Consider the following 26,404-nt stretch of genomic DNA (forward strand, 5'->3'; position numbering starts at 1 on the left):
GTCTCTCAAGCTAACTGACAGCTCCAATTCTATCTTCCTGAATATGATGCCGAGTAAAATGGTGTGTACCTTCTCATCGAAAGGAGCTGCCTTCTAAATGTCACATTTATTGTTCAAATGGTTTGAGCTACTTATTTAGAGAATGCCATTGTTTTCTGCATTTACATTATTCTTTTAAAAAATATAGTAGTCTTTTTATTTAGTGTAAATCATTTGAATAATATTCCTTCAGAGTGTATTATATTTAACAGGCTTGTTTTCTGCTATTTAAAAATATTACCAAAGGATGATCAGATAGACTAACATTGTGCAATTCAGCCACAGTTTTGGTCTTTAATCATAGATTCTTTCAAAGGGACACACATATTGCAGCATATGTAGCCAAATGGAACAAGTTCAGAATTAGCATCTAACACCCTGTTTTAGTTCTTACCAACCTGGCAAGGAAAGCCTCTGACTGCCTCTCGAATGCCATGCAGCCATTTCAATGTCCCTCTGTCAACAAAAAACATTCCAGTGACATGTCACAGATATAAATTTTTTATTTAACTTTTATAAATCATTTCTGTAGATAAAACTTTATATAGCAACATATAGCGCAATCCCTAATATTAACTAACCACCACCCTAGCAGCACGCTGTCTGCCCAGGCACAGCGTATGTGTTATGAAAGCAGAGCGCTGCTGCCTAAGAAATCTCGCTAAGCAAAGGGAGGCGCTGTCTGCTTACCATTTGTTTTCCTTCTTACCCACACATGATGCAGAACATACCCTCTGACTAATAGTCTCCGGGCGCCATAGTCAAAATAAAGATAATGTGTGGGAAAAGGCAACACCTTTTTCTCCAAAATATTCATGCAGTCTTTTGATTCTAATTCATGATTTAGTAATAGCTGCATATAAGCCATAAATTGATCCACATTTTTCTCCTTGTTCCATCTAAATATTTGAATCTACAGAAAGTGCTTTGAACCAGTACAGATCCGTTTATTCAGTTTTCAATAGCTTCTGCTGCATCTTTGAAGTGAAATAGATCTGTTGATACAAGTATAATTGGAAGTTAGATCAGAATCGTCAAATGATCAAATTACTTAAATTAGACACAGGCTGAATTGCCTAAAGATGAAGAAACTGCTTGATTGGCTAAGGCTTACAGCAGACAGTAAACTTCAATCATTTTCTACCTCTGCAGTAAACACTGACATTTTTTGAAGGATAGATGATATAAAGGAGAGCAATAACAACAGTTGGTACAAATTAAATAATCATTAAAAAAACAAGGCTGATTGAGTTTTGTTCAGAATAAGAAGATTCTGACAGAGGAAATCTAAACCATTTTGAGCACCTCAATGGGAAAAAAAAAAAAAAAAAAAAGACTGAAATGATATTATATGGATTTCAATGCCCAAAAGGTACAGAGATAATGAAAATGTGAATTGTATGAACTGCATGTAGCCAGGGACTGTCAAACTATGGGGACTTTTACCATTCATACTAATTATTGAACATTGATCCTTGGGATACAAAATTCATCATTATGTTTAAAGTAACCCAGTCCACATAACAGGGAGATTTGGGTCCATTTTCTTTTAGGCAATCAAGTACCAAAATATTGAATAACTTGTACATGGTAAGTAATCTATTTATTCAGCAAGTATTTATTGCACATCCACTATGAGCTAAGCACTTAACAAAAATTAATAAATATTTATTGTTCATAAGAATGAAGAAATGCTTTTCTTGATAATTGAAGCAAAAAATATGAATTCATCAATTATCTACATAATTCAAATAAAAACTTTGTCTAAACCACTAGAATACTACATATATGCATATATAAGCATATTTGAAATCAGATATGTATTCATTTATTTGCTCACTTATTCAACAAATATTTATTGGGTGCTTACTCTGTGCCAGATATTGTTCTAGGTCTGAAGAATATAACAATGAACACAACATGTAGCATATATTGAAGTGGAGAAAACAGAAAATTTTTAAAAATCAAGTATGTGATATGATGTTAGGATTCAGAAATGGAAATACTGATGTTGATACCGTGGTTAATGAAAGTGTTTCTGAAAAGGTCATATTTGAGTCATGAAAATAACTGAGTTAAGAGTGCTCTAGACAGAGGGAACAGCAGGTGAAAAATTCTGATGGCACAAACAGGTGGTGTGTCCTCGGAAGAGTAGACAGTCAGTGTGGTTGGAGTATGGGAGGGACAGAGAAGACTGATAGGAAATGAAAGTGAATGGGGAGCCAAGGGCCAGAGCATGCAGAGCTTCATAAACCACGGCACAAACCATCGAATTTATCCTAAGCTCCATGGAAAGAGTTTGCTGGGTTTTGAGCAAGGAAATGATTTGATCTCATTTACATGTTAAAGCATCACTCTGGCTGTTCTGTGAACTGACTCTAGGGAGGCAAAGTAGAAACAGAGAGAGCAATTCAGAGACTCATTCATTTCCCTGGTGATTTAGAATGTATGTACACTCATCTTTAGCTGTCTTTTAATTCCTAGCATTTTAGTGTCCTAAATCTGAATTAGCCGCTCCTTTTTTCTATATCAGAGAAGAGAATTTTTAATTTGTATGTAGTTTTACTAATTTCTCTACACTTTGTCATTCCAATTCATAGTGTGCCACATAAATGTACTTATTTTGAAAAAAAAAGATACGTGATAATAAGAGATATCATTTTGAATTCAAAGAAATTATAACTTAGGTTGCCTAAGATAGAAGACAGACAGCTTACGAAATGGATGGGTAAAATGGGTAAGGGTAAATTAAATCTCTAACATGGGCTTAGTCACTCAGTCATGTCTGACTCTTTGCAACCCCATGGACTGTAGCTCTCCAGGCTTCTCTGTCCATGGGGATTCTCCAGGCAAGAACACTGGAGTGGGTTGCCATGCCCTAAATCCCTAACATAGACTGTATGAAATATATAGTCACAATAAAGTTAAAATAATAAAAATATTGCCAAGTTTCAGATAATAACCTATGAGAGCCCCAGTATTTGTTATTGTGAATACCTTGTTGGTTTCATTAAAATGCTGTTTCTCCTTAGTGAATATGCAAGTCACTCAGTCGTGTCCAACTCTTTGCAACCCCATGGACTTGTACAGTCCATGGAATTCTCCAGGCCAGAATACTGGAGTTGGTAGCCTATCCCTTCTCCACAGGATCTTCCCAACCCAGGAATCGAACTGGGATCTCCTGCTTTGTGGGCAGATTCTTTACCAACTTAGCTGAGCTATCAGGGAAGCCCTTAGAAGACTTCAAATTAGTTGTTTGTACAAAATATAATGTATTCCTATGGTGACCACTTACTGAAAGAAAAGTCCACATTTGATTATGCAGTTTAAAAAGCCTTCTGAGATGAAGCCAATAGCAGGACCATTTTGCACAGCTATGCTTAAGAATAGAAATGCAGACATTTTAATTAGAATAAAAAGAATAGCACCGTTAGCAAGTAACTGTAGCATGAAAAAATAAATGAGAGCAAAAGAATTCAATGTGACTTTAAGCATGTTGCTACATGTACATTAATCTTAAATCTATAAATTGAGTTTGTTTCTACTGTGAGTAGAAGTAGGTTCATCTGTCATTTCATTTATATTGTCTCTGCATATAAATACATTTACATCATCATCTTATAGATGATCCCATCACTTCATGGCAAATAGATGGGGAAGCAGACTTTATTTATTTGCACTCCAAAATCACTGCAGATGGTGACTGCAGCCATGAAATTAAAAGACGCTTACTCCTTGGAAGAAAAGCTATGACCAACCTAGACAGCATATCAAGAAGCAGAGGCATTACTTTGCCAACAAAGGTCCATCTAGTCAAAGCTATGGTTTTTCCAGTAGTCATGTGTGGATGTGAGAGTTGGACTATAAAGAAAGCTGAGTGCTGAAGAATTGATGCTTCTGAACTGTGGTGTTGAAGAAGACTCTTGAGAGTCCCTTGGACTGCAAGGAGATCCAACCAGTCCATCCTAAAGGAAATCAGTCGTGAATATTCATTGGAAGTTCTGATGCTGAAGCTGAAACTCCAATACTTTGGCTACCTGATGTGAAGAACTGACTTGTTGGAAAAGACCCTAATCCTGGGAAAGATTAAGTCAGGAGGAGAAGGAGATGACAGAGGATGAGATGGTTGGATGGCATCACCAACTCAATGGACATGAGTCTGAGTAAGCTCTGGGAGCTGGTGATGGACAGGGAAGCCTGGTGTGCTGCAGTCCATGAGGTTGCAAAGAGTCAGACTTGACTGAGCAACCGAACTGAACTGGTAGACAGTATTTTAAAAACATGTTTTTCTACATTTCTGTCTTGAATCTTTCCACATTCTTTTTTTTTTTTTTTCCCACATTCTAAAAGCAAGTTTCTCTGCTAGATGGTAAGCTCCATGAATGGCAGGGAATTTTTTTTTTCTTAAGTGCTATTAACTGAAAAAAAAAAAAAAAATGCACAGGCTGAAAGTTGAAAATTACATTTTATTCAGTAGACTTACTGTGGACTATAGCCCAGAATAAGCCTCTCTGATAACTCTAAGGAACTGTTCCAAAGAGTTCAGGGAAAAGTCAGGAAATATAGGAACTTTTGCTGAAGAAAAACCCAAACATGTTGAACATCAGAAGACTACTGCTAATTAAAAAAAGAAAAGAAAAAACCTAGTCACCCCAAGTTAATGACTTTAGTACCTTTCTATGTATGAGGAAAATGAAAGAGTTTTATCTCGTAGAAATTATTCTTTTGATATGTATCTTAACTACCTGAGGCCAGTGAATTTTTTTCTCCACCCTGAATTCAACTCAGGGCACATCAGTGGCGGGGGGTGGGGGAGAGTGCTGCAGTGGCTGATGGCTCAATGGCTTGATGGTGGGCAACAGGAGTAGCTGATCAGAATGACAGGCAGCATTCTTTGTTTACTAAAATGGCAGGTAATATTTTTGGTCCACAGTGCTTAGATTGTATGCACGATGTTAGTCGCTCAGTCGTGTCTGACTCTTTGCAACCCTGTAGACTGTAGCTCACCAGGTTGCTCTGTGTGTGGGATTTCCCAGGCAAGAATACTGAACTGGGCTGCCACTGCCTTCTCCAAAGGATCTTCCCGACCCAGAGACCAAACCTGGGTCTCCCACATTGCAGGGAGACTCTTTACTGCTTGAGGCACCAGGGAAGCCCTACTTATTGCTTTCTCTCTTTTGTTGGCTTAAATATTTGAAAGCGAGAGAAAGCAATAAAGAAAGAGAGAAAGGTAAGGAAGAAATGAAGGACAGAATTAACCAGGATTACAAAAAATAGGAGTAAGAGTGACAAATTTGTTTTTAGCATTACTCAGTACAGTGGTATTAGAATTTCCGAGATGTGTAATATTTCTGGAAAATCAGATAAATAAACTAATGGTTTCTATATTTTGAGAATTCATAAAAATTTAAATTATTAAAATCTATAATATTTTATATCTCATCTTTAAAATAGAATGTACTATATATGTTATCTGTTAACTTTCTTCTTGAAGCAAAAAACAAAAAGACATTAGTCTTGTACTCCAAACATGGCTGAAAAAACCTCAATTTATAGATTTAGATAAATATACATGGCAAATAGTTCTATTATCCAGTTGATCAAAGTTTATTTGTGGATGACCAGTTAGGTGTAAGTAGAAAGATAATGTAGTGATGGTCAGCCTGGAATGAACTAAAGCAATTTAGTAACAGATGAATTAATTCCTCATAAGCAAGTGAGTCAACAGAACCTGCTACGCAACAAATATCGTGTGAAGTTATTTTCATTTGTTTTCCGTTCATACCCTCAGGCAACCTTTAGAGATAGGAGTTATCATGAGCTAGGAGTTATTTTCCACATTTTACGAATGAGTCAAGTAAATTACAAAATTAAGATTTTTTAACTCAATGGCATATGATCCTGCAATCCCACTCCTGGGCATGTATCAGGAGAACTATAATTTGAAAAGATACATATACCACAGTGTTCACTGAAGCACTACTTATAAAAGCCAGGACATGAAAGCAACTTAAATATCCACCAACAGAGGAGTGGATAAAGATGTGGTACATATATACAATGGAGTACTACTCAGTCATAAAATGAGAATGAAATAAGCCATTTGCAGCAAAATGGTTGGCCCTAGAGATGATCATACTAAGTGAAGTAAGTTAGAAAAAGAAAGACGAATACCATATGGTATCACTTATATATGGAATCTAAAATAGGACACAAAGAAACTTATCTACAAAATAGAAACAGACTCACGGACATAGGAAATAGACTTGTGGTTGCCAAGGAGGGGGCAGGATGGAGGCATGGATTGTGATGCAGATTATTATATAGTGGATGGATAAATAACAAAGTCCTACTGAAAGTGGAATATAGGAATATAGGAAACTATATTCAATATCCTACGATGAACTATAGTGGAAAAGAAATGAAAAAGAATGTATATGTAACTGAATCATTTGCTATGCAGCAGAAATATACACATTCTAAATCGACCATATCTCAAGAAATAAATCTTTAAAAACATTTTAACTCAGGTTTATTGTTCATTCACCAAGCATTTATTAGGTACAGATGGCTGGCTGAGACCTTAATGGCAATATACAAATGGCCATGGTCTTTCCACTAAACTGTGAGGAGACATGACACAAGGCAGAATGAGAGCAAGTGAGTGAGGCTGCAGTTGGTAAGACAGCCAGCGCCATAGCAGAGGAAATTACAGCCCCAGGGAGAAAGCGCTCTCAGAAGACACGGAACATGGTTGGAGTACTGGGCAGTTAGGAGTCACTGATTAATTCACCGATTAGAAGAACACTAAGGCAATGTTGGAAAATCAAACAAGAATCCTCATTCATTCATTCAACAGTTATATGTGAATGTCTACCATCTGCAAATCACGGAGTTCAAGGAGAATGCCAGATTCATTGAGCAGAGGCTTTAACAGAGAAGATGCTTCAAAGACCAGGAAGATGGTAGGAAGTGAGGATGTGCTAGGTAAACAGAAGTGCTGGGTGATACCAATATAGGAACTAAAGAAGAATCAGAATTTTAGAACTGACCACTGTAGATACCATATTTACTCAGCTGGACAGAGGAGCCTAGTAGGCTATAGTTCATGGGGTCGCAAAGAGTTGGACATGACTGAGCACGCTTGCACACATGTCCTCCAGTATCCTGTGGCAGATGCCTAGCAGCTAGAGAGCAAGAATGCCAAAGGCCCCTGAGTCCTGACTCCTGGCCCAAGGTTCCTTTAATGACCTGGCCTGATTTCCAGAAGCCTCTGTGGCTCTGGGTCCCAAACAGGACGCATATGTTGTCATTTCTAATGTGAAACAGGAGACACTAGTTTTAGGGAAGATGAAAAATGTTTCATCATGAATACATGGGAGAGAATCAACAGAGGGAAAAGAATGAGAAATGATCCTGTCAGAGAGGTATCTTCACTGCAGTAAAGGATTTAGAAGTTCTTTTGCTACAAGTCACCATGGAAACCACCTGTTAAAATTCTACTCTTCTTTAAAGTTCTAGTTCAAGCATCACCTTTTCCACGAAACCTTTCAGGATCCTCCAGGTAGAAATCATTGTTTCTACTCAATGCTCTCAAAACATTGTTCATGCCAACTCTGATGATGCTGTTTCATGGATACTTTTTTTCTCATTTCATTGTGATCTCTGTTACCATCTGGGAATCACATGGGTCATCTTGGTGTCTCTGATGTCTAGCTCAGTGCCTGGCACCAAGTAAATGCTCAACTATGCATGTGAGTTTAGACTGAATTCAGTGAGAGCCATGATAAATGAAAATGCATGTGCCTAGGAATAAAAGGCAAAAACAAAACAAAAAAGAGTGGCAGTAGTGGTTGCAGCCTTCCAAACATCTTCAACAAGAAGACCTTATCAGGAGTTTAAAGCAGGAGATATTCACACATCCTGTACCTTTTTGCCTTTTAAAGCTTAATACGTTTGAGAAACTCTGAAGCATTCTTATTTCAAGGCAAAATGTTCAAACATTTCTACTTAAAGTCCTTCATCCCAAGGGTTTTTGAATAGCTCACGACTATTTCTGGCTGCCAACTCTGCCTACAGCCCTGTTTCAGAGCATCAAAACTCACCGGCAACACTGCAGGAAGTCAATGAAGAATGCTGGCTTGGCCTGTAAACTAAAATGCCACCATGTGTTTGTGAGTTTAACATTTCAGTGGGTGAACAAGTAAGAAGAGAGAAACAGAGAGGGACAGAGATGATTCCCTTCATATAACAAACGGCTTGAAAGTCATTTCTATTCAGACATAAGAAGCTCAATCTTAAACAGTTGTTATTTGCAAAGACACATTTCAATCCACTGGAATTTTCTCCATGCTCATATTATTTTTTATGTGACTTAAACAATTTAGAAATAAATTATCCAGATCTAAATCAATGCAACAAATATTTGCTAAGTTTGACATTTAAGCAAAATGTCAAATTTAATATTTTTAATTTTATTTTGGAACTATCAAAAACATAACACATGTGCATCCACCACCTAGTTTTAGCAAACTTATTTAACCATATTTGCTTTTGATCTTAAAGACATTACAGATAAAGTCATCTTCCTTCCTTAATCGTATTTCCCACCTTCTCTTTTCAGGGTTGGTGCATAACATCCTTATGAATATTGCAATTATATTTTTTATTCATCAAATAATGGAATTTATGATAGCATGTTATAATATGTATTGATATTATTTTAGAGGCAAATTTAAATTAAATGACCCTAAAATTAATAAGTGGAAGATAAAAGATGATATAATCATAACAGGAGATCACTTGATACAAGTTTTAATTATAAATGTTGTTAGTTCATGCCAGCATAATCTAATTGACACTTTATTTTTACACTCAATTATAAGAGTGTAAACTTTTGTGGATACCATTCTGGAAAAAACATGTAGCAAAAACACTGAGAATTAATTTCATGAGGAAACACTGCAAGTATACACATATCACCTATTTTCCTGCCTTTATATCATAAGATCAATAAAACTGACTGAAACTTGCTGGATATTTTATTGCTCCTATTTATCACTCATCATTCATACACACACACGCACATACTACTCTTAGCTTCTTAGCTCCCTGAGAGCCGAGTAAAGGAAAACATATTAGGTCTTAAGCTGACATTGCCTAATAAAAGGAGATAGGCTCAGATCATCAAGTAAGACTACTTTTTTTCTTTGAAAAAAATATTATGAGTGTCCTTCTAGGAAAATAAATAAAAATTAAATAAACAAATGAAAATCACCTGAGCAATGCATGGACAGTGTTTTCAAACTAGCAGTTTTACCACAATGCAGAGCTAGTTTTCATTTACTGTTTCTTATATCTCATGAATTAAATCCAAGTTCATGATATCAAATTATAGGTTTCTAGAAAATCTAGACGGTAATGATGTTGGTGCATATTTACTCCTGAAAGTCTCCTGGCAAATGAAAGCATAACAGAGGGCCAGTCTGTAAAACACAAACATGAAGCCACCCCACTGGCTGAAGTAGGGGTGGGAATCCCGCAGCTGGTCCTCAAGGAATGTGCTGGAACACTCAACATGGACTGCGACAGGAAGGAGTGAGTGGGAACTAGTCTATCATGTTATTCAAATGAGATTTTTTTCATCGTATTGTGTTTCCTTCCAACTTTTTATTCTGGGGTTTTCATGCTTTCTGACTTTGTTGTGTACTAAGACCCATCTAGTCAGAGCAACCACGCTTCTTAGTAATCAAAGAGTCACCCTTGGTTATTGAATATGTTTTCTAGCTTAATGAGCAGAGCATACACATGATGCTAATGAGGGATTTTTGCTTCAAGATACTTTTAAAAATGTATATGAGTAAGAAGAATTGTTTTCTCTGATTATTTTAAGATGTAAATGCAGCTGCTTCAAAAAGGAAAAAATAAGCCCGAGAAAAATGCAACTGCGATACATGAAAATGGATCACGAGTTAAATCCTGTTTCAGCTACTGCAGAGGGGCTCAGGAGCACTCACAGCCTTGGAGGGAGCCTTGTCTGCTCTCTGAGGCAGTGGCGTTAATATATATCTGCTGCCACAGTCATCTTCAATCAGTCCTGGAATCAGGCAAGAGTATACGTTCATACAAGGAGGAATTCTCTAAGCTGCAATGGAGGGTGTTTCCATGATAACTCCATCATGATAGAACCCTGTTTGCCTCTGTCCCAGGGGCAAAGGAAGAAAATTGTCCCCACCAGGAGAAGGAATGCCTTCCTGAATCCCACATACAAATGCCTCCCTGAGCCTGGCTGTTCTCCTCCCAAGTTTCCGATTTGGATCAGAACTCAGGTCAGGAAAAAAAAGCAGGAAAGGCATGAGGGTATCGTTTTCACCTTAGCGCTTTGTTGATCCTTCCTCTGCGTGACTGCCTCACTCCCGAGCTTTCCTTGCTAGTCCAGTGAGCTGACAGCGATAGCCTGGTGGCTGGGCCCTGCCTGTGCTCCCCTACCATCTTGTCTTCCTAAAGTGCGCCTCCTCATCACCATGTGTCTAAAAGCTTTCTGGACTCTGCATTGCCTTTCTAGGGCAATAAAGACCACTCTTTGCACTGAAATTGAGGCCCTTTATCATCTGACTATACAGAGGTGGACTCTGCCACTTTTACTGGGAGTTCACTTCAATCACACTTATTTATTCCTGTTCCCCCAACACCCAGTGCACTGTCTGCCTCCACACATGTCCCCATGTCATTCACTCCATCACAGTTCTGCTAAATCCTACCCATCTTTTGAGATAATCCAGTTTCCGTGGTATTCTCCCCAGTGAAAAAATGTTAGTCACTCAGTTGTGTCCAGCTCTTGGTGAGCCCAAAGACTGTAACCTGCCAGGCCCTTCTGTCCATGGAATTCTCCAGGCGAGAATACTGGAGTGGGTTTCCATCCTCTTCTCCAGGGGATCTCTTCCCAACCCAGGGATCCAACCCGGGTCTCCTGCATTGCAGGCAGGTTCTATGGACTTCCCTGGTGGCTCAGAGGGTAAAGCGTCTGCCTGCAACGCAGGAGACCCGGGTTCAACCCCTGGGTCGGGAAGATCTCCTGGAGAAGGAAATGGCAACCCACTCCAGTACTCTTGCCTGGAAAACCCCATGGACGGAGGAGCCTGGTAGGCTACAGTCCATGGGGTCGAAAAGAGTCGGACACGACTGAGCGACTGCATGTTCACTTTCACTTTCTTTACCATCTGAGCCATCAGGGAAGCCTTATCCTTCCTGTCTTGTGAGCATTAAACCTGGGAGTCAGGTGGAAGTTGGAACTAACTATCTGGCACAGGGAGCCCCTCCAGAGTTTCATCTCCTTTCTTGTCACTCCATCTTGGTTTTACTTGATGAATCAGTCCTGGTTTCTCCACCATGGATATTTTGGAATCAGTGCATTTAATCACCTGTCCGTGTCACCTGAAACCACACACATAGCACCTAGAGCATGTGGAAGAAGGCATGTAACTGAAGCATGTACATTAGTCAAGAATATTAAATTGCTTATAATGGAGTAAAAAAGAAAGAGGGGGTGTGGCTGAGATTTCTCAGAGACTATGCAAGTTATCTACCTTAGAAAGAGCCAAGGAACTTGCTTAAAATGCTGATTTCTGAGTCCCATCCCAGATGTAATGCATCAGAACTTCCCATGACAAATCTTACACTAAATTTGGAAAAATCTCTTAGTGTTACAGGGTAAGAACGAGCATTTACTATGATTGCAACTCATCACAACTGCACATCAGAATCACCTGTGGCATTTTCGACAACTACAGTTACCTTGACCTGTTATCAGACCTCCTAAGTGAAAACCTTTGGGTTGGTGCCCAAGGTTGAACTATTCCACAAGAGATTTTGATGTGCATCCAGGGTTGTATACCACTAAGTCAAGAAATTAATGATTACCAATACTTGTTAGGTAATTACAACTTCTAGAAACAGTGTTAAGCAGTTTATGTACATTTATAGACTATTTCCAAGGTTTAGGGAGGTTAAATAACTAGTCCGATGCCGTAACTTTAGTGAGTGACCAGCCTCAGTTAGGCACAGTTTGATACAGAATGAGCTCCAACGCCACTCTCGGCTGCCTCTATTATTTCAGACCTTATTTTAATACATGGCTGGCAGCCCGTTCCCAGGAATTGATCCTCCTGTTAAATATGTGATTCTGCTTTCGAAAATTCTGACATCACCTAGGGAAAGGGTTTCTCAGTTTAGGTTCCCTTCAGTCAGATACCCATTGATTTGGCTATCTGTAGTTTTATACTTTTCCTCAGTTCTTTTCATCTAACAAGCCAATTTCTGTACTTTAATCCTTATAGATATATTGTTATGGTTGTTTAATTGCTAAGCCGTGTCTGACTCAGTTGCGTCCCCATGGACCATAGCCTGCCAGGCTCCTCTGTCCAGGGGATTTCCCAGGCTAAAATACTGGAATGGGTTGACATTCCCTTCTCCAGAGGATCTTCTGAACCCAGAGATCAAACCCACATCTCCTACATTGGCAGGCAGATTCTTTATCATTGAACCACCTGGAAAGCCCCATAGATAGATATTTATAGGAACTGAATCTTTTCCATGTACAAGGGAAGCCTGGTCCCCCTCCTTGTAATCCTGGGTTACTTGTCTGGAGAAGGGCATTGCTTCTTCCTCCTAGGTTTTAAAACAAAAAAGATTGCCTTTCTCAAATTAAAAAAAAGTATTGGCCCAAGCTCACATACGTCACCTGAGTAACAACACAGTAGGCTTCCTCATCTCACCTCCCAGCCAGCACTTTTCCACCCTCTGTATAGAGGGTTTAACTTTTTAATGAATTTTCACATCTCTTTAGCTCATTTTTGCCCACAATTCAGTTGTTCCTGTAGTTTCTTTACTGGTAAAATACTTCTAATCAAGTTCCATCAAAAGGAGTGACATGAAAATTGAATAAATGCATGTAAACTATCACAGAACTCTTGAATGAAAGGTACACACTGTTTTTTTGCTGTTACTAATATCATGCAGCTCATCCATTACAGTTCTGACAGAGGACACTGACGGCAGCTCTGACCTCATTTACTGGCTGGGCCAGAAGGTTTCTGCATTGTAACCTCAGAGACAGACAAGCTCCGAGGAAACAGACCAGTCATGGTCTGAAACAGCCCCGAAATCATCATCACTGCAATGCAACTAACTGCAGATCAAAACCTCTTGTGGGATATTTCAAACTGATTAAGAGTGTTGTATGGTAAAATTCTGAATGGACACCAGATCAAGGACCTTGGGAGAGGAATAAGTGACAGGCATGTTTAATAGATGAAACAAAATCTAGTGAAATTAGAGGGCAGCCACAAAGCAGACACATGAATGAGTAATGTGCTACCTGGTAGCACTCGCATCCTCTCTGGTGGATGACAAGTCGTTGCTAAATACAACGGGAAAGGCTTAACTCATTTCAGAACATCCTTGGAAGAGGCATTTCAGGAGAGGTAGAGAACTAAATTAATGTCAGACACCCTGAAATATTCATGGGGTAAATATAAATGTATGTGAGTTGTCTTAGATAGCACCTTTTACTTAGTATAATTTAGATTCTTCACTCCATCAAAGGGTCTTTTAAAATTATTGGATGTTTCTCTCCTTTCTTACAATTCAGAGAGCTAAGGTTTTCAGTCAATGTTAATTTTCTTTGAAGGATTTTCAGAAGGGAGTATTTCCACATAGAGACCCCTGAAATTATTATTTTCAAGTAGGGCTGATTCTTTTTCTTTGTAGCATAGAAGAAAAGAGATCTATGTAATCACGGTGTCAAAGTGTCAAAAGACTGAGATAGGTTTAAAAAAAAGAAGAAGAGAAAAGAAAACACAAAAACCTTAAAGGCATCCATGCAGTCCTCAGCCTTACAAATTCTTGGCTCGTATAAAATACTTGTGACATGCTATAATTAACCAGTTACTCCTCTCAGAATGAATAATAATGCAATTATTTGCCAAATGCAGGGAAGAAGGGATAGTTTCTGTTTTTAAAAATGTTCGCCTTTCATTTTTTTTCTTTCTATAGAAAGAAAAATCCTGGATTAATTGACATAAGCTGTGAAAGCACAGAGTGACCTGTGTTCTCACCATTAATGCAATAATTCTGTCACCTTTTTTTATCAGAGTCTTATATTTTTCAATAGTTTGAAACATCACTACACTGACAAGTCACCTGCGTGTTCAAATTGTTCTTAAAAACTGCACCCAAATACCACAGAATATAAGTAGTAACCTGAAAACCTCTTTTTTATGTTATGATTGGACTTCTGTGCCATTGACGCGGCTAAGGGCTAATGAGGATTCTGTTTCTTTTGTTCATGTAGACACAAATAAAAGAAGGGAGGTGGACCTTAGTTCTTCAAGGTCCTTCTCCTTCCTTAGAGATTCCATGTGCCAAGTAGCACAAAGTTAGGTGAGAGTTTATCTGAATATAGCCATGCTTCTCTCTTCTGTGTGTTGATGTCTAGACAATGACTGTTTTCTTTAATTTTTTCCACCTCCATCCTGCCATTATCTCAGTAATTCATTCAGCAAGCATTTATTCAAGACTTGCTATGGCGCACTGTCCTAGGTACCAGGTAAAATTCAAAGGTAAAAGAGGTACATTTCCCTTGAGAAGGTTGCAGAAAGATAAAGCTATGAACTAAAGAATAGGCACATTAACAATGTAGTCAATGCCACCAGGCAGCCCCCTCTCCACATACACACATACACAAATTCATTCACTCACATAAACACAAAAATTGTGCCATGAATATGAGCTTCTAGAACTTCCTGACTCTTTCTAAGTTTTGAAGCAAAGACTTGGAGTTAGTGCTAGATTTTGTCATTTCGGTAGAGTCATTTCCTGTGTGCCTGTCTCTATGTGTTTTTCTGTGGAGCCACCTTTATATAGGGTTTCCTTAAAGAGAAAATATTCTGAACAATTGATGCCTTAAATAACCAGATTCATTGAATACATCTCGGTTACTCATTCTAATACCAGATGTTCAGAATTTTTTAAAACTAATAGTCTCTGACATAGTCACTAATTCACATATTCACTAATAGTCTCTGACAACATCACTTGTTTGGGAAGACAGAGACTGAGTCAACATGATTTAAATTCATAAAATCATAATAAATATCCCAAAAGTAGACATAACTTTGTTTTCTCAAGCCTTATTCATCCAAAGTATTCCTTTAGTTAGTTGACAGCAGGAATTTGGATCTTTTTTGTTTTTCATTGTAGTGAACAGTATGTACAACAGTGCAGGTTTTAGCATCAGACTGCCTATATCTGAAATTAGCTTCTTCCCCTTACAAGCTGTGTGACTTCTCTAAGCCTACATTTTCTTTTCTGTAAGACGAAAATGGTGTGTGCTGTCTTAGTCACTCAGTCGTGTCCGCCTCTTTACAACCCCATTGATTGTAGCCCACCAGGCTCCTCTGTCCTTGGGGATTCTCCAGGCAAGAATACTGGAGTGGGTTGCCATGCCCTCCTCCAGGGGATCTTCCCAACCCAGAGATCAAACCCAGGTTTCCATACTGCAGGTGGATTCTTTACCATCTGAGCCACCAGGGAAGCCCAAGGTGGAGATGCAATGGTAACTACCTCACAGAGATAGAAGGATAAAAAGAGTTGTAACATATGAAGTATATAACTCTGGTACAGGCACTGTCATTGAATAAGCTATTATTATTATTATTATTACCATTATTCTTAAATTCAATTGAATATTCATTTGATTTCAGTGAGGACATTTAATATTTGGCAAGAAAAATATTTATTAGCTACCCTATGTCTACTTTTATGGCAGTAGAGTGATGAGAATTAGGATTAATTTTATCTGTTCTTTAAAAATATAAAATCATTTTGCTCTTTTCATTCATTTCACTTATGTACGTATTGAAACCACAGTTACTAAAAGTTTAGTGTGTGAAAGGGATTGGGCAGGGCAGGAACACAAAGATAAGCCACTACTGATAAAAGCCAAAATGGACTTAGAGTTTGAGACTCTGATCCTGGAATTCTGCATGGTTTTCTAACTAGTTAAGCCTAATATACTTAGGTACAAAAAATATAGTAAATAATGATCATATAATCAGAATTCATTGGTCTTTCATAATGTAGAAATATTAGGTCTTTTTAAGCCAATCCCAACGTTTCCTTTTCCCTGATCTACATAGTTTTTAAGCCATTTCAGCAATCAATGAAGCTTCTTCAACCTATTCAAAGAAAGAAAAATATTCTCTATAGATTTCAAATTTCCAATTGATGCTGAAATTCATGAGCAAAGTTATTATACTCATGTGTTTATTTAACATACGCAAGGCTCAAAGAGGAGGGAGGAAGGAGGGGAGGTATTATATAATGACACTATACAGTGGAGAAAAGATGAGTGTAACCCATGCTTGCCTGAAGCTTATAGCAAAACTCTTATCTTACTTTCACCTAAAAGAATCTAGGTCCTCCTTTTGAGATGAGAATAGAAATGGCAAATGTCTGTGCTCTTTTTCTTAGCCATTTCCTGAAAGGCTTTATTTGAGGCAGCAAGAGTGAGGAATTTCCAAAGGGGAGACAAACCTTGAAAGGATATCCCTGAACGAGCAATGCTGGAAAAGGAAAGGGAAGAAGGTATCGGCAGCAAGAAGTCTATGGGACTAAGATCAGATCACTCAAAGGGAAAAAAGAAATAGCCCACTGGAAAAGGGTGATTTTGTTAGAGTTTCCGAATAATTGTTTAATTTATTGATACTATGGTTTAGTTGAGTTCTTCACTGAAATGTTGAATCTGGCCAGTTCAGTTCAACCAAATTTTATCTTTCCACCTCTATTCTCATTTGCTATCTTATTATGATATCAAATGGATTTCTGAATTGCCAGTCTTTTTTTTTTTTTTTTTTTTTTTGGCAAGATTATATGTGATGTACTTCCCTAAATTTCTTTGTATTCAACTTGGAGAAACCTGAAAATCCCTTGATATCTTACCTAATTTGCTCGAGATGTTTATAGGTTCTCACATATCTTCCTCTCTGTTCTGCTGCTGCTAACAGATAATTATTTCAGTGTCTTTCAAAGGGATGGTCTCTAGAGTCCAACACAACAATAGTCAAAACCTCAACTGTCCTCAACATAAATGAAACTATCTTTTTAAAAATGAAAAAATCTGTCCCCTTTCCTCTTTATTTATTACAAATGGTTAAGGAGAACAAGCGTGAGCTACAAAGTCACTTCTCCCAATTCTTTATCACAAGGACCAAAAGCTCTTTGAACATGTAGCAGCTCCTGATCTCAGATTTTTCAGATGCCAAGAATCAGCCAAAGAAGCAATATTGTGATCCCAGTAGCTGTCATCACGTAGCACCATCATGGCCAAGGTAGGAACACCGCTGTCAAGACTTAAGCATTAGAGATGGTTGCCATCTCTCTTATTTGTACCTAAGTGAACTATTAAGAATAACCAAGTGTTCCTAGAGCAATTCTCTTATTCAAAAAAATAATAATAATAATAAATGGATTAACACATTATCTGCCAACATTTTTAACCAAGATCTAGGTAATTCTGATAAAGATGATTTCAAGACTACACTCTGAGAGACACTAGTGTGTAGACAAACCCTCTTTCACTCAGTCAACAAACCAATCAAGCAGTGATTTCCAGGAAGTGAGTCTGATGCCAGGCTGATTAACTAAGAATACAGAACCCTAGGCTTTCCCCTGCCCCAGATTGAAGGAGGCCCAGAAACCTGCTTATAAACGACTATGTTTAAAAGTTTTCCAGGAAACTAATACATAGCCTGTGGTGGGTAGAAAGGAATTGTATTTTAGTTTAACACATCTGTGGGGGGTCCTTGTTCCACAGTTTACTAGCTCTCTGACCTTATGTAATATCATTGGTCTGTAAAATGGCTGTTGCAAAGATTAAAGAAAGCAATGTGTGTTCAGAACCCAGCATGTTGTCAGCTGCTTGTTTTTGTTATCCTTACATCCTATGCTCAGCTCCAAGTAAAATATACAGAAGTAAAATGTGTGATTCATCACATCAAGAATCTTATCATCTGTTTAGAAAAGTAATATAAATATTAATAAAAATTTTAAACAAGAGTTTATATTCTAAGGCAGTAACATATTTGCACACATAAACACAATATTCTGAGTGAAAAAGTAGATTGTAAAATACAAGGACACAGGAAAAGTCCTAAGAAGCTTGCTTTAAAATATCTATTTCTCTTAATTCAAGTAAACTAATTTTCATTAATTCACCAAATTTTTATTTCTATTAAGAAATCTATTAAAATCATGACTGATAATCAACTTATTTAAAACTGAAAACAGAGAGAGTAGTATGTATTTGGGAAAGAGATTAATGGCATAGACTATAAGGGGCCCATGAAACCCTTAAAATATTATGCAGAGTTGTTTACATGAGTACAGTATTTCTGAGGAGAGGTCTATACCTTTTATTTGATTCTCAAAGGGTTTGGTGATCTCCTCAAAATACTAAGGACCCCTGACCATTGCTATTTAGCACATCTTATGTGTATCTTCATATATGCTGAAGAAATTTAACTCCTGATTTCATTCCAAATAATCTCCATGTGTACATTCTCTGAAATGTCCTCTGAGTCATTTTCCTCAAGCTTTCACCATTCAAATATCCTGAGAAAAGAAGTAACACAGTAGATTTCATTTAAGGAAATGGTAAAGCAGAATTTCATGGCTACTTCAGCCTATTCAAATTCTGCAGGCATCAGCAGGGAAGTTTATGTACGTGTTTTAAAAGTTCCAGTGGCAGAGATTAACTGATGATTATTTTCTGAGTTTCCCCTGTTTTATTTTTTATCCATTGCTCAGTCTTTTGAATTATTTTCGATTAGTTCTATGTTTCTTTTCATCTCAGGTAGAAGAGTGAAGGAACTTCCCCTGGAAGGATGTAATTCAATTTTGCCAACTTGCATTTTGCCAACCTAGCAATTCTTCCTCTTTGTGTTTGATTTATAATGTGGTAACAACACCATTGATGTTGCACATTTTATTTCTCTCTCCCTTTAGGTGTGTGTGCAACATTGACTGTTCTCAAACCAACTTCAATCCCCTCTGTGCTTCTGATGGGAAATCTTATGATAATGCATGTCAAATCAAAGAAGCATCATGTCAGAAACAGGAGAAAATTGAAGTCATGTCATTGGGTCGATGTCAAGGTAATACTCACACCAAAATTCATTTTAAAGAATATCTTTAGTTTTTGCATGGGCTTCCCTTGTGGCTCAGCTGGTAAAGAATCTGCCTGCAATGCAGGAGACATGGGATCCCTGGGTTGGGACGATCCCCTGGAGAAGGGAAGGGCTACCCACTCCAGTATTCTGGCCTAGAGAGTTCCCTGGACTGTATAGTCCATGGGGTCGCAAAGAGTCAGACATACTGAGCGACTTTCACTTCACATCATTCAGTCTTTACATAGCAATGAAAAGTGGAGATAATCCCTTAATAGGCAGGGACTTCATTTTTGAAAGACAAGTTTGGTTTACAATGGACAGTAAATTTTACTGTAGCAATTGTGGTGATCATAGGGCCTATTGGCAACAGTCCATACTTTTTTTCTGTATAATGGCACTGCGTCTTCACAATGCCATCAACACTGAGTCCAATATTCAAGAGATTGTAGATTCACTCCTTGAACACAGTAAAAAGAAAGTTAAAATCATTTTTAGCAAAGAATATAAAGATTTATTATGTAACATTGAAATCAAAGCAAATCACACCATTTTTATATATTGAGTCAATAGAAATATGTCAAGTTCATTTTTATAAGTGGGATGTCCCAGAATGTCCTATTTTGTTTCTTGTTCAGAAACAAATATTTTCTTGGGTTTTGATTTGTTATTTTTTTACCCAACTTATCTCAGTTATAGTTTGAAACTTCTCCTTGCCCTAAGCATTAGAAAGTCTATATCTTTCTATTTGTCACTCTTAAACAGAAATTGATATTATAAATCTGTTTTGTGTAAAGATTGCTTAGAAATATATTTGAAAATTCCTTAATTGTAATGAAAATACTGTTAGAAAGATATCTGGGTAACAAGTTAATCAATCTTTATTGTTAATTTTTTTAACACAGATAACACAACTACAACTATTAAATCTGAAGATGGGCATTATGCAAGAACAGATTATGCAGGTACATAATATTTTCTACTACAAAATATGAACACTACTATTAAAGAATTCTGAGGAATCATCGTTTACCATTGGTCCTAAGTTGATCTTGTAAGACTCCTGACATGGGCTATTTTTCTCTTACTTTACTTCAAATTTTCAGTAGATAAGATTGAATTTTTGTAGAAGCAAATAAGATACTTTTTTTTTGCAGTTAAAGCAATTGTCAAAAATGTCAGTAAGATATAATTAACTTGTTTTGACAGCGCAAATAGTACAAATGACAAAACATTTATCAAATTAATGGGCATCAATGGAAATTAATGCAATTTTTGGCAGTATATTGTAATTAATGCAAATGTTCTAGTTTGAATTTTTATAAAAGTCAACAATAAAGAAGTCTTCTAGTCTCTAAAAAAGTTGGAAAGAAAGGACCTCTATAAATAGTAATACAGGCTGTCTTTACTCTGATGCAAAGTTTAAAAGGTATGGTTAATTTATTTTAAAAATAATAAAATAATTTACTTAGAAACTAAAATGCAAAATTATACATTTATAATTTTATAGAGTAAAATTATACTCTGACACATGCAAAATTATAAAGCATTTTATGCAGAAATGTAAATCTTATTTAGCAATTATAGAATATTATTCTGAGGAATATTTTGCCTAATATAGTTTGCTTGAGTGAGAAATAATTTATGGGTATTCAAATATGATTTTTAACAGATTCTTAAATTTCATAGAAATTTAGGATAAAAATATAATAAAATTATTGAGGTTGGTAATGATATGTAGTTTTTTTAAAACAGTTTTTCATTTAGTTTTTAAATATCTATAACTAGATTTATGGCTAATATCCGATGGAAAAAATGCTTATCTTTTGAAATATGGACTATTATTCACTCTTTTTGAAACTGCATTTCCTTTAGCACTATTTCTGCCAGTATATTTATACACATAATAAATCTTGATGAAATTTTTTAAAATTAGATGTTTTACTTATAGATACTTCAAACCTCAGAATTTGGAAATAATTCTTTTTAAAATTTTTCCATTTTTACCTTAATTTTCAACACATAAATAAATTTTTTTTGTGCTCTAGTAGTCTGGAATTATCATGAACAATGATCCTTGGAAAAAGACATTAGTTCTACATAGATATTGTATAGCTGTTTCCAAAATGTCCAAGAGACCTATTGATACATGTTCCTCAAAAAGAAGAGTCCATGGTCAGTAGCTTGAGAAGATTCCAGATAAACAAACGATTTTTTTTTTCTTTTTAACCTAGAACTCCTCATAGCTTTTACGTGCAGTATAAAACTTTTCAGAAATATGCATCTTTTATTTATTTAATGCTTTTTATGTCTTGTGCAGAATTTCTCATATATACAAAATACACACAAATGTAGGCCATATAGTAAAATGAACCCAAAGGTACTCATCACTCAAACCGAGTAGCATCAATCCATGGCTGACCTAACCCCATCCCCACACCCGTCTTTCTCCACTTTCAAAATATGTGGAAATCATTCCAGAAATTACATCATTTTATTCATAAATACTTTAGCTTACATCTCTCAAAGATCAACTCTTTTGAAATAAAATTATGTCATTATCACACACAACACAGTTGTGAATAATTCCTCATAACACATAGCTTTTATCAAACTTATTGATGAATAACACATTTTTTGTGGCATAGTTTTCATTGCTAGTGTCACCAAGAATGTACTTTGGAATATGCTGATCTATAGGAAAATACTGAAAGTAATGAAAGATAATAATGGAACATTGAAGTCTGGAGCTAATAGAATGTTTTACATATTAAATGATGTCAAATTTAAATTCTATATTTTATTATAAATAATAACTATATATTGGCGTTTTAAATCACCATCTGACATATTTAATTTTACTGTAGCCTAAAATATTTGGAGATTTTATAAGAATCTCACTTTTATACAAGGAGTAAGTTACTAAATGCACTTAAAATATTTTTATACCTGTTTTGTAAAGTAATTCATTTAGAAAAAAAATCATCAAAAATGTTACATTTTGTGAATATCTTCTCCATTGAACTCATAGGAAAATCAAACCTCTTCCTGAGAATTTTGTCCCTGAAACAAAGAACAGTTCAAGTTGATTAGCATCAATGTGCAAATATATTTGCATGTATAACTTTGTATCAATGAATGGAATGGAGTATGCAATTCTCTCAACATTATGCATACTGCATATTAATGGTTTATCCATTTTCAAACAGTTTGGGAAGCTGAATTTTTATTCCAAAAAATATTTTATATTTGAGTTTGGTTTCAAACAGATCATCTCTGGTCTTCAGTGTCAATGTTTTTAGTTGACATTGTTTCTTTCCTATCTATGTCTTTATTGAACATAAGAATGTGTTTTTAAGTACATGCAAATGAAAACTACCTAGACACTCAATGTTGTCAAAGATGTTCTAATCTGACATCAGACTTATCTAGTAAATCCCAAAGAAAAACTTTTGAGATAAAAAGTAAAGTTTAAAAATAACATGTGTTGAAATCCAGATTTAAGACAGGAACAAAGATAATGTCAATGGAAGCTTGCAATTTCTAATTAAACATTGATTGCACACTTTAAAATTCCCCTGGATTTAATTTAGATGTTTATCTTCATCAGTGATCTTATTAAAATGTAATACATACACTGGCAACCCACTCCAGTACTCTTGACTGGAGAATCCCATGGACGGAGGAGCCTGGTGGGCTGCAGTCCATAGGGTCGCAAAGAGTCAGACACGACTGAGCAACTTCACTTTCACTTTCATACACTTTTTAGACATTATTTAAATAATAGTCATGCTGTGTGTGCTTTGTCGCTCAATCGTGTCCGACTTTTTGCGACCCCGTGGACTGTAGCCTGCCGGGCTCCTGTGCCCAAAAAATAGTCATGTCCCTCAGCCTTTCTAGGACTTCCTTTGTGGCTCAGCTGGTAAAAAAATCTGCCTGCAATGTGGGAGACCTGGGTTCAGTCCCTGGGTTGGGAAGATCCCCTGGAGAAAGGAAAGGCTACCCGCTCCAGTATTCTGACCTGGAGAATTCCACTATTCCATGGAGAATACTGCTGGACTGTATTGTCCATGGGGTCGCAAAGAGTCGGACACAACTAAGCGACTTTCACTTTCACTTTTCAGCATTTCCAACCTTCCCATAGTATTTGAATTTTCCTGAATTTTGGGACTCAAGCTTTAGAAAAAGTAAAAGGGCACCAAATGGAGACTCAGTAGTTATTGTCCTCTTAATTTGTTTCACAAGCTCAAAACTCCCCAAGGAGGGAAAACAGGAACTGGGTGACTCCTTTTCCTAGAAGTTTGCTAGTGCTCACAGCTAATTTAATGTCCGTCACTTCCCCTGTTAGACAAACATTCATGTGCTCTCGCACCACAGAGAGGTACAGATCTTTAATGCGTTCTCCTTTTTTTCCTTACCTGTCTTTAATATTATACTTTAAAACTCTTAGCTTCCCCCCACTTTCTTCACTTTGAGCCTACCTTGAAGCTGTTAGTATAAGAACACATATATATGATTACAAAAACGAAAATACACTTTAAAGAAAGCCTAAATCTAAAAATAAATATGCTGTATCTCATTTTTTATATAACCTTAAAAAGAGAAACTCCAAGTAAGGACTAGTAGCTCATTTATGAAAAAATGAATGCAAACCATGAGAACCATGCCCCCAGCAAGACTAGATCCTGACTGGGCTTATGCAGAGCCGTGAATCGCCAGGCTCTTCCAGGCACAAACCTGAAATGGACACTAAAAACCAAAAAACTTGTCCGATCATCCCTGTCGGCAGCACTTGCTGATTATGTCTGACTTGGGGTCTGTATTTTGCCCTTTCTTCTTTAATGAGACTCAAGGCATTAGTGAGTCCTGAATCAAGAGCTTTGGGTCTCTGTTTCAAGGCAGACAGGATCCCTGTCTGATGAGCTAAACAAGCCACTTAATGCTATTCTCCCTTCATCAGTCTAACGTGGGCTTAGATTTAGGTCTTCTTGTTCACTAGCAGAAATGTTCAGAGAACACAGTTTTATAAAACCACAAAGCTGGGGCTTTCAGGGATTTCCATTGCTTCAAAATGCTAATATTAAACTTTCCTTCTGGAAGTTTTTAAATAGCAAATGTTTTACATCTTTTGAAATCTGCAACATTGTCTTCATAGATGTGTGTATGTGTGTGTTGCCCTCATGTCTTGTAATGAAAAAAGAAATGAAGTGCAACTATGTTGTTTTTCTTCATCTGATATGTGTATTTTCTGATTGGGTTGCTTTTCTGTCTGAAAGTCTGGTCATGCTTCATAAAAATGACTATATATTTTTTCTGGTAAAAAATATGCTTAATTTTATAAGTTATTAGATGTAAAAAAAAAGCAAACAAGCAAAACAATCATGAAGTTAAACTAGTCTGTCTTTTATCATCTGGAAAATAAAATATATTTTTTAATTGATTTCCAAAAGTATTTGCAGCAACTTACTATTAAAATATAGTCGATGAACTTTTTTAAAGAGAAATTGAAAACATAAAAGCAGAACTGTTGAGGAAAATAAATATATCAGCAACATAGACTATTACAGTTACTGCATTTAGCAGTATTTTTTAATTAATTTACAAAATAAATTTCCAAAATAAAATATATTTTTTAACTGATTTCCAAAAGTATTTGCAGCAACTTACTATTAAAATATAGTCAATGAACTTTTTTAAAGAGAAATTGAAAACATAAAAGCAGAACTGTTGAGGAAAATAAATATATCAGCAACATAGACTATTACAGTTACTGCATTTAGCCCTAAGCATTCTTGCAATCAATACGAAAAGAGAAATCATGATTGAATCAATTCATTCAACAAATATTTGGTCTGTTATATGCATTCTGATGTCCTGAGCTTTACAAAGGTGAACATGTCAATGGAAATCTCTGCTAAAATGAAGCTTAGCTCTTTCACTGTCTGATCAAAATAATCAGTTCAGAGGCCACAGTTTCGTTGGAACTAAATTCTAAGGAAATATTTAGTGTAGATCTTATAAGGCATCACTGGAAAATATAGAATGGATAAGATCTTCAACAGTGATTTTTATAAAATATGCCAAGAGTCTCTTTATATAGCTGGGGACTTTTAAATCAATTTTTTATATCATTCTAGACCATAGCATTAAAATATGTATAACTCAATGACAGGGTTCCTGTGGCAGACTAAAGTAATTAGTTACATTCATGTATGTTTTCAAATTGAAAAATAAATAACCCAGAATACTGAGGAAAATAGCTCTAAGAGAAAGCACACTCAGTCTGTCTTTCTCATGTAGCTACAGGTTCAACAGGATAACAGAACAGTCAGAAAGCTTGAGTAAAGATAAAGGATATATTAGATTACAGTCTGTATATGGGGGAGAGAAATCCTCCTGTTTTTATTAGTTGTTAATGAGGAAAATAAGTCCTGAGTCATTCCCACTCTAGGGAGGGAGCCAGGCTCTTCTTAGCTCTGTCTAGTTATGGAGTCCATGTGTCTACTTGATCTACATTACACTGGGTTGTTCACTATTTCTTATAAAATTTAGGCAGGATTAATTTTTAGGAAATGTTCTCTTTTCCTTATCTTTAAGCAATAACTAAGATATTAAGCCCAGGTCTGAAATATGGAAGAAAATAACCAGAACTACACATTTAAACCAAATTCTATCCATCCTATTATTATTCCATCAACCCATTTTTCTACATTAAGAGGAAACTGACATCTTGAAAGGGTATCTAGATAGCCTAAGTGAATTGTCATAATAACTTGTTCTCTGTAGAAGCCACTGCAATTTACAAAGGCTTTTCACATATATTGTCTCCTTCAGTCTTGACAACCGAAATGTGAGGGAGATATTATATTCATTTGACAGGTGAGAAATGGAGGTTCAGGAAGATTAAGTAAAAAGACTGTGTGATAGACCTAAGGCTCAAAGCATCTTTGCTAATTTCAGATTCCAGCAAAATGTGAATGGTGAGAGATCAGGTGAGAAGCGTCACTACCTAACTTTCTTAGAGGCTTTGGGACTGACACTACACTTTAAAGGTTAACCCCTTTTGAATCCAGAGTCAAAACTGTTTCACCATGATATCCCCATTGCTGTGAGATGCTCCAGAGTTACTCTTCTCTTTGAAC

The 26,404-nt window shown here is 36.5% G+C and overlaps 1 protein-coding gene across 1 annotated transcript in view; it reads left to right on the plus strand.

Annotated features, from left to right (window-relative positions):
* TMEFF2 (transmembrane protein with EGF like and two follistatin like domains 2) overlaps window positions 1–26,404 on the plus strand; it is a 275,270-nt gene that overhangs the window by 197,862 nt on the left and 51,004 nt on the right. The window contains exons 6-7 of the mRNA XM_061147957.1: window positions 19,102–19,250; window positions 20,168–20,227. Coding sequence (XP_061003940.1) covers window positions 19,102–19,250; window positions 20,168–20,227 — 209 coding nt within the window. The remainder of the gene's footprint in view (window positions 1–19,101; window positions 19,251–20,167; window positions 20,228–26,404) is intronic.

Source organism: Dama dama, chromosome 8 (genome assembly GCF_033118175.1).
Source record: "Dama dama isolate Ldn47 chromosome 8, ASM3311817v1, whole genome shotgun sequence".
Classification (NCBI taxonomy): domain Eukaryota; kingdom Metazoa; phylum Chordata; class Mammalia; order Artiodactyla; family Cervidae; genus Dama; species Dama dama.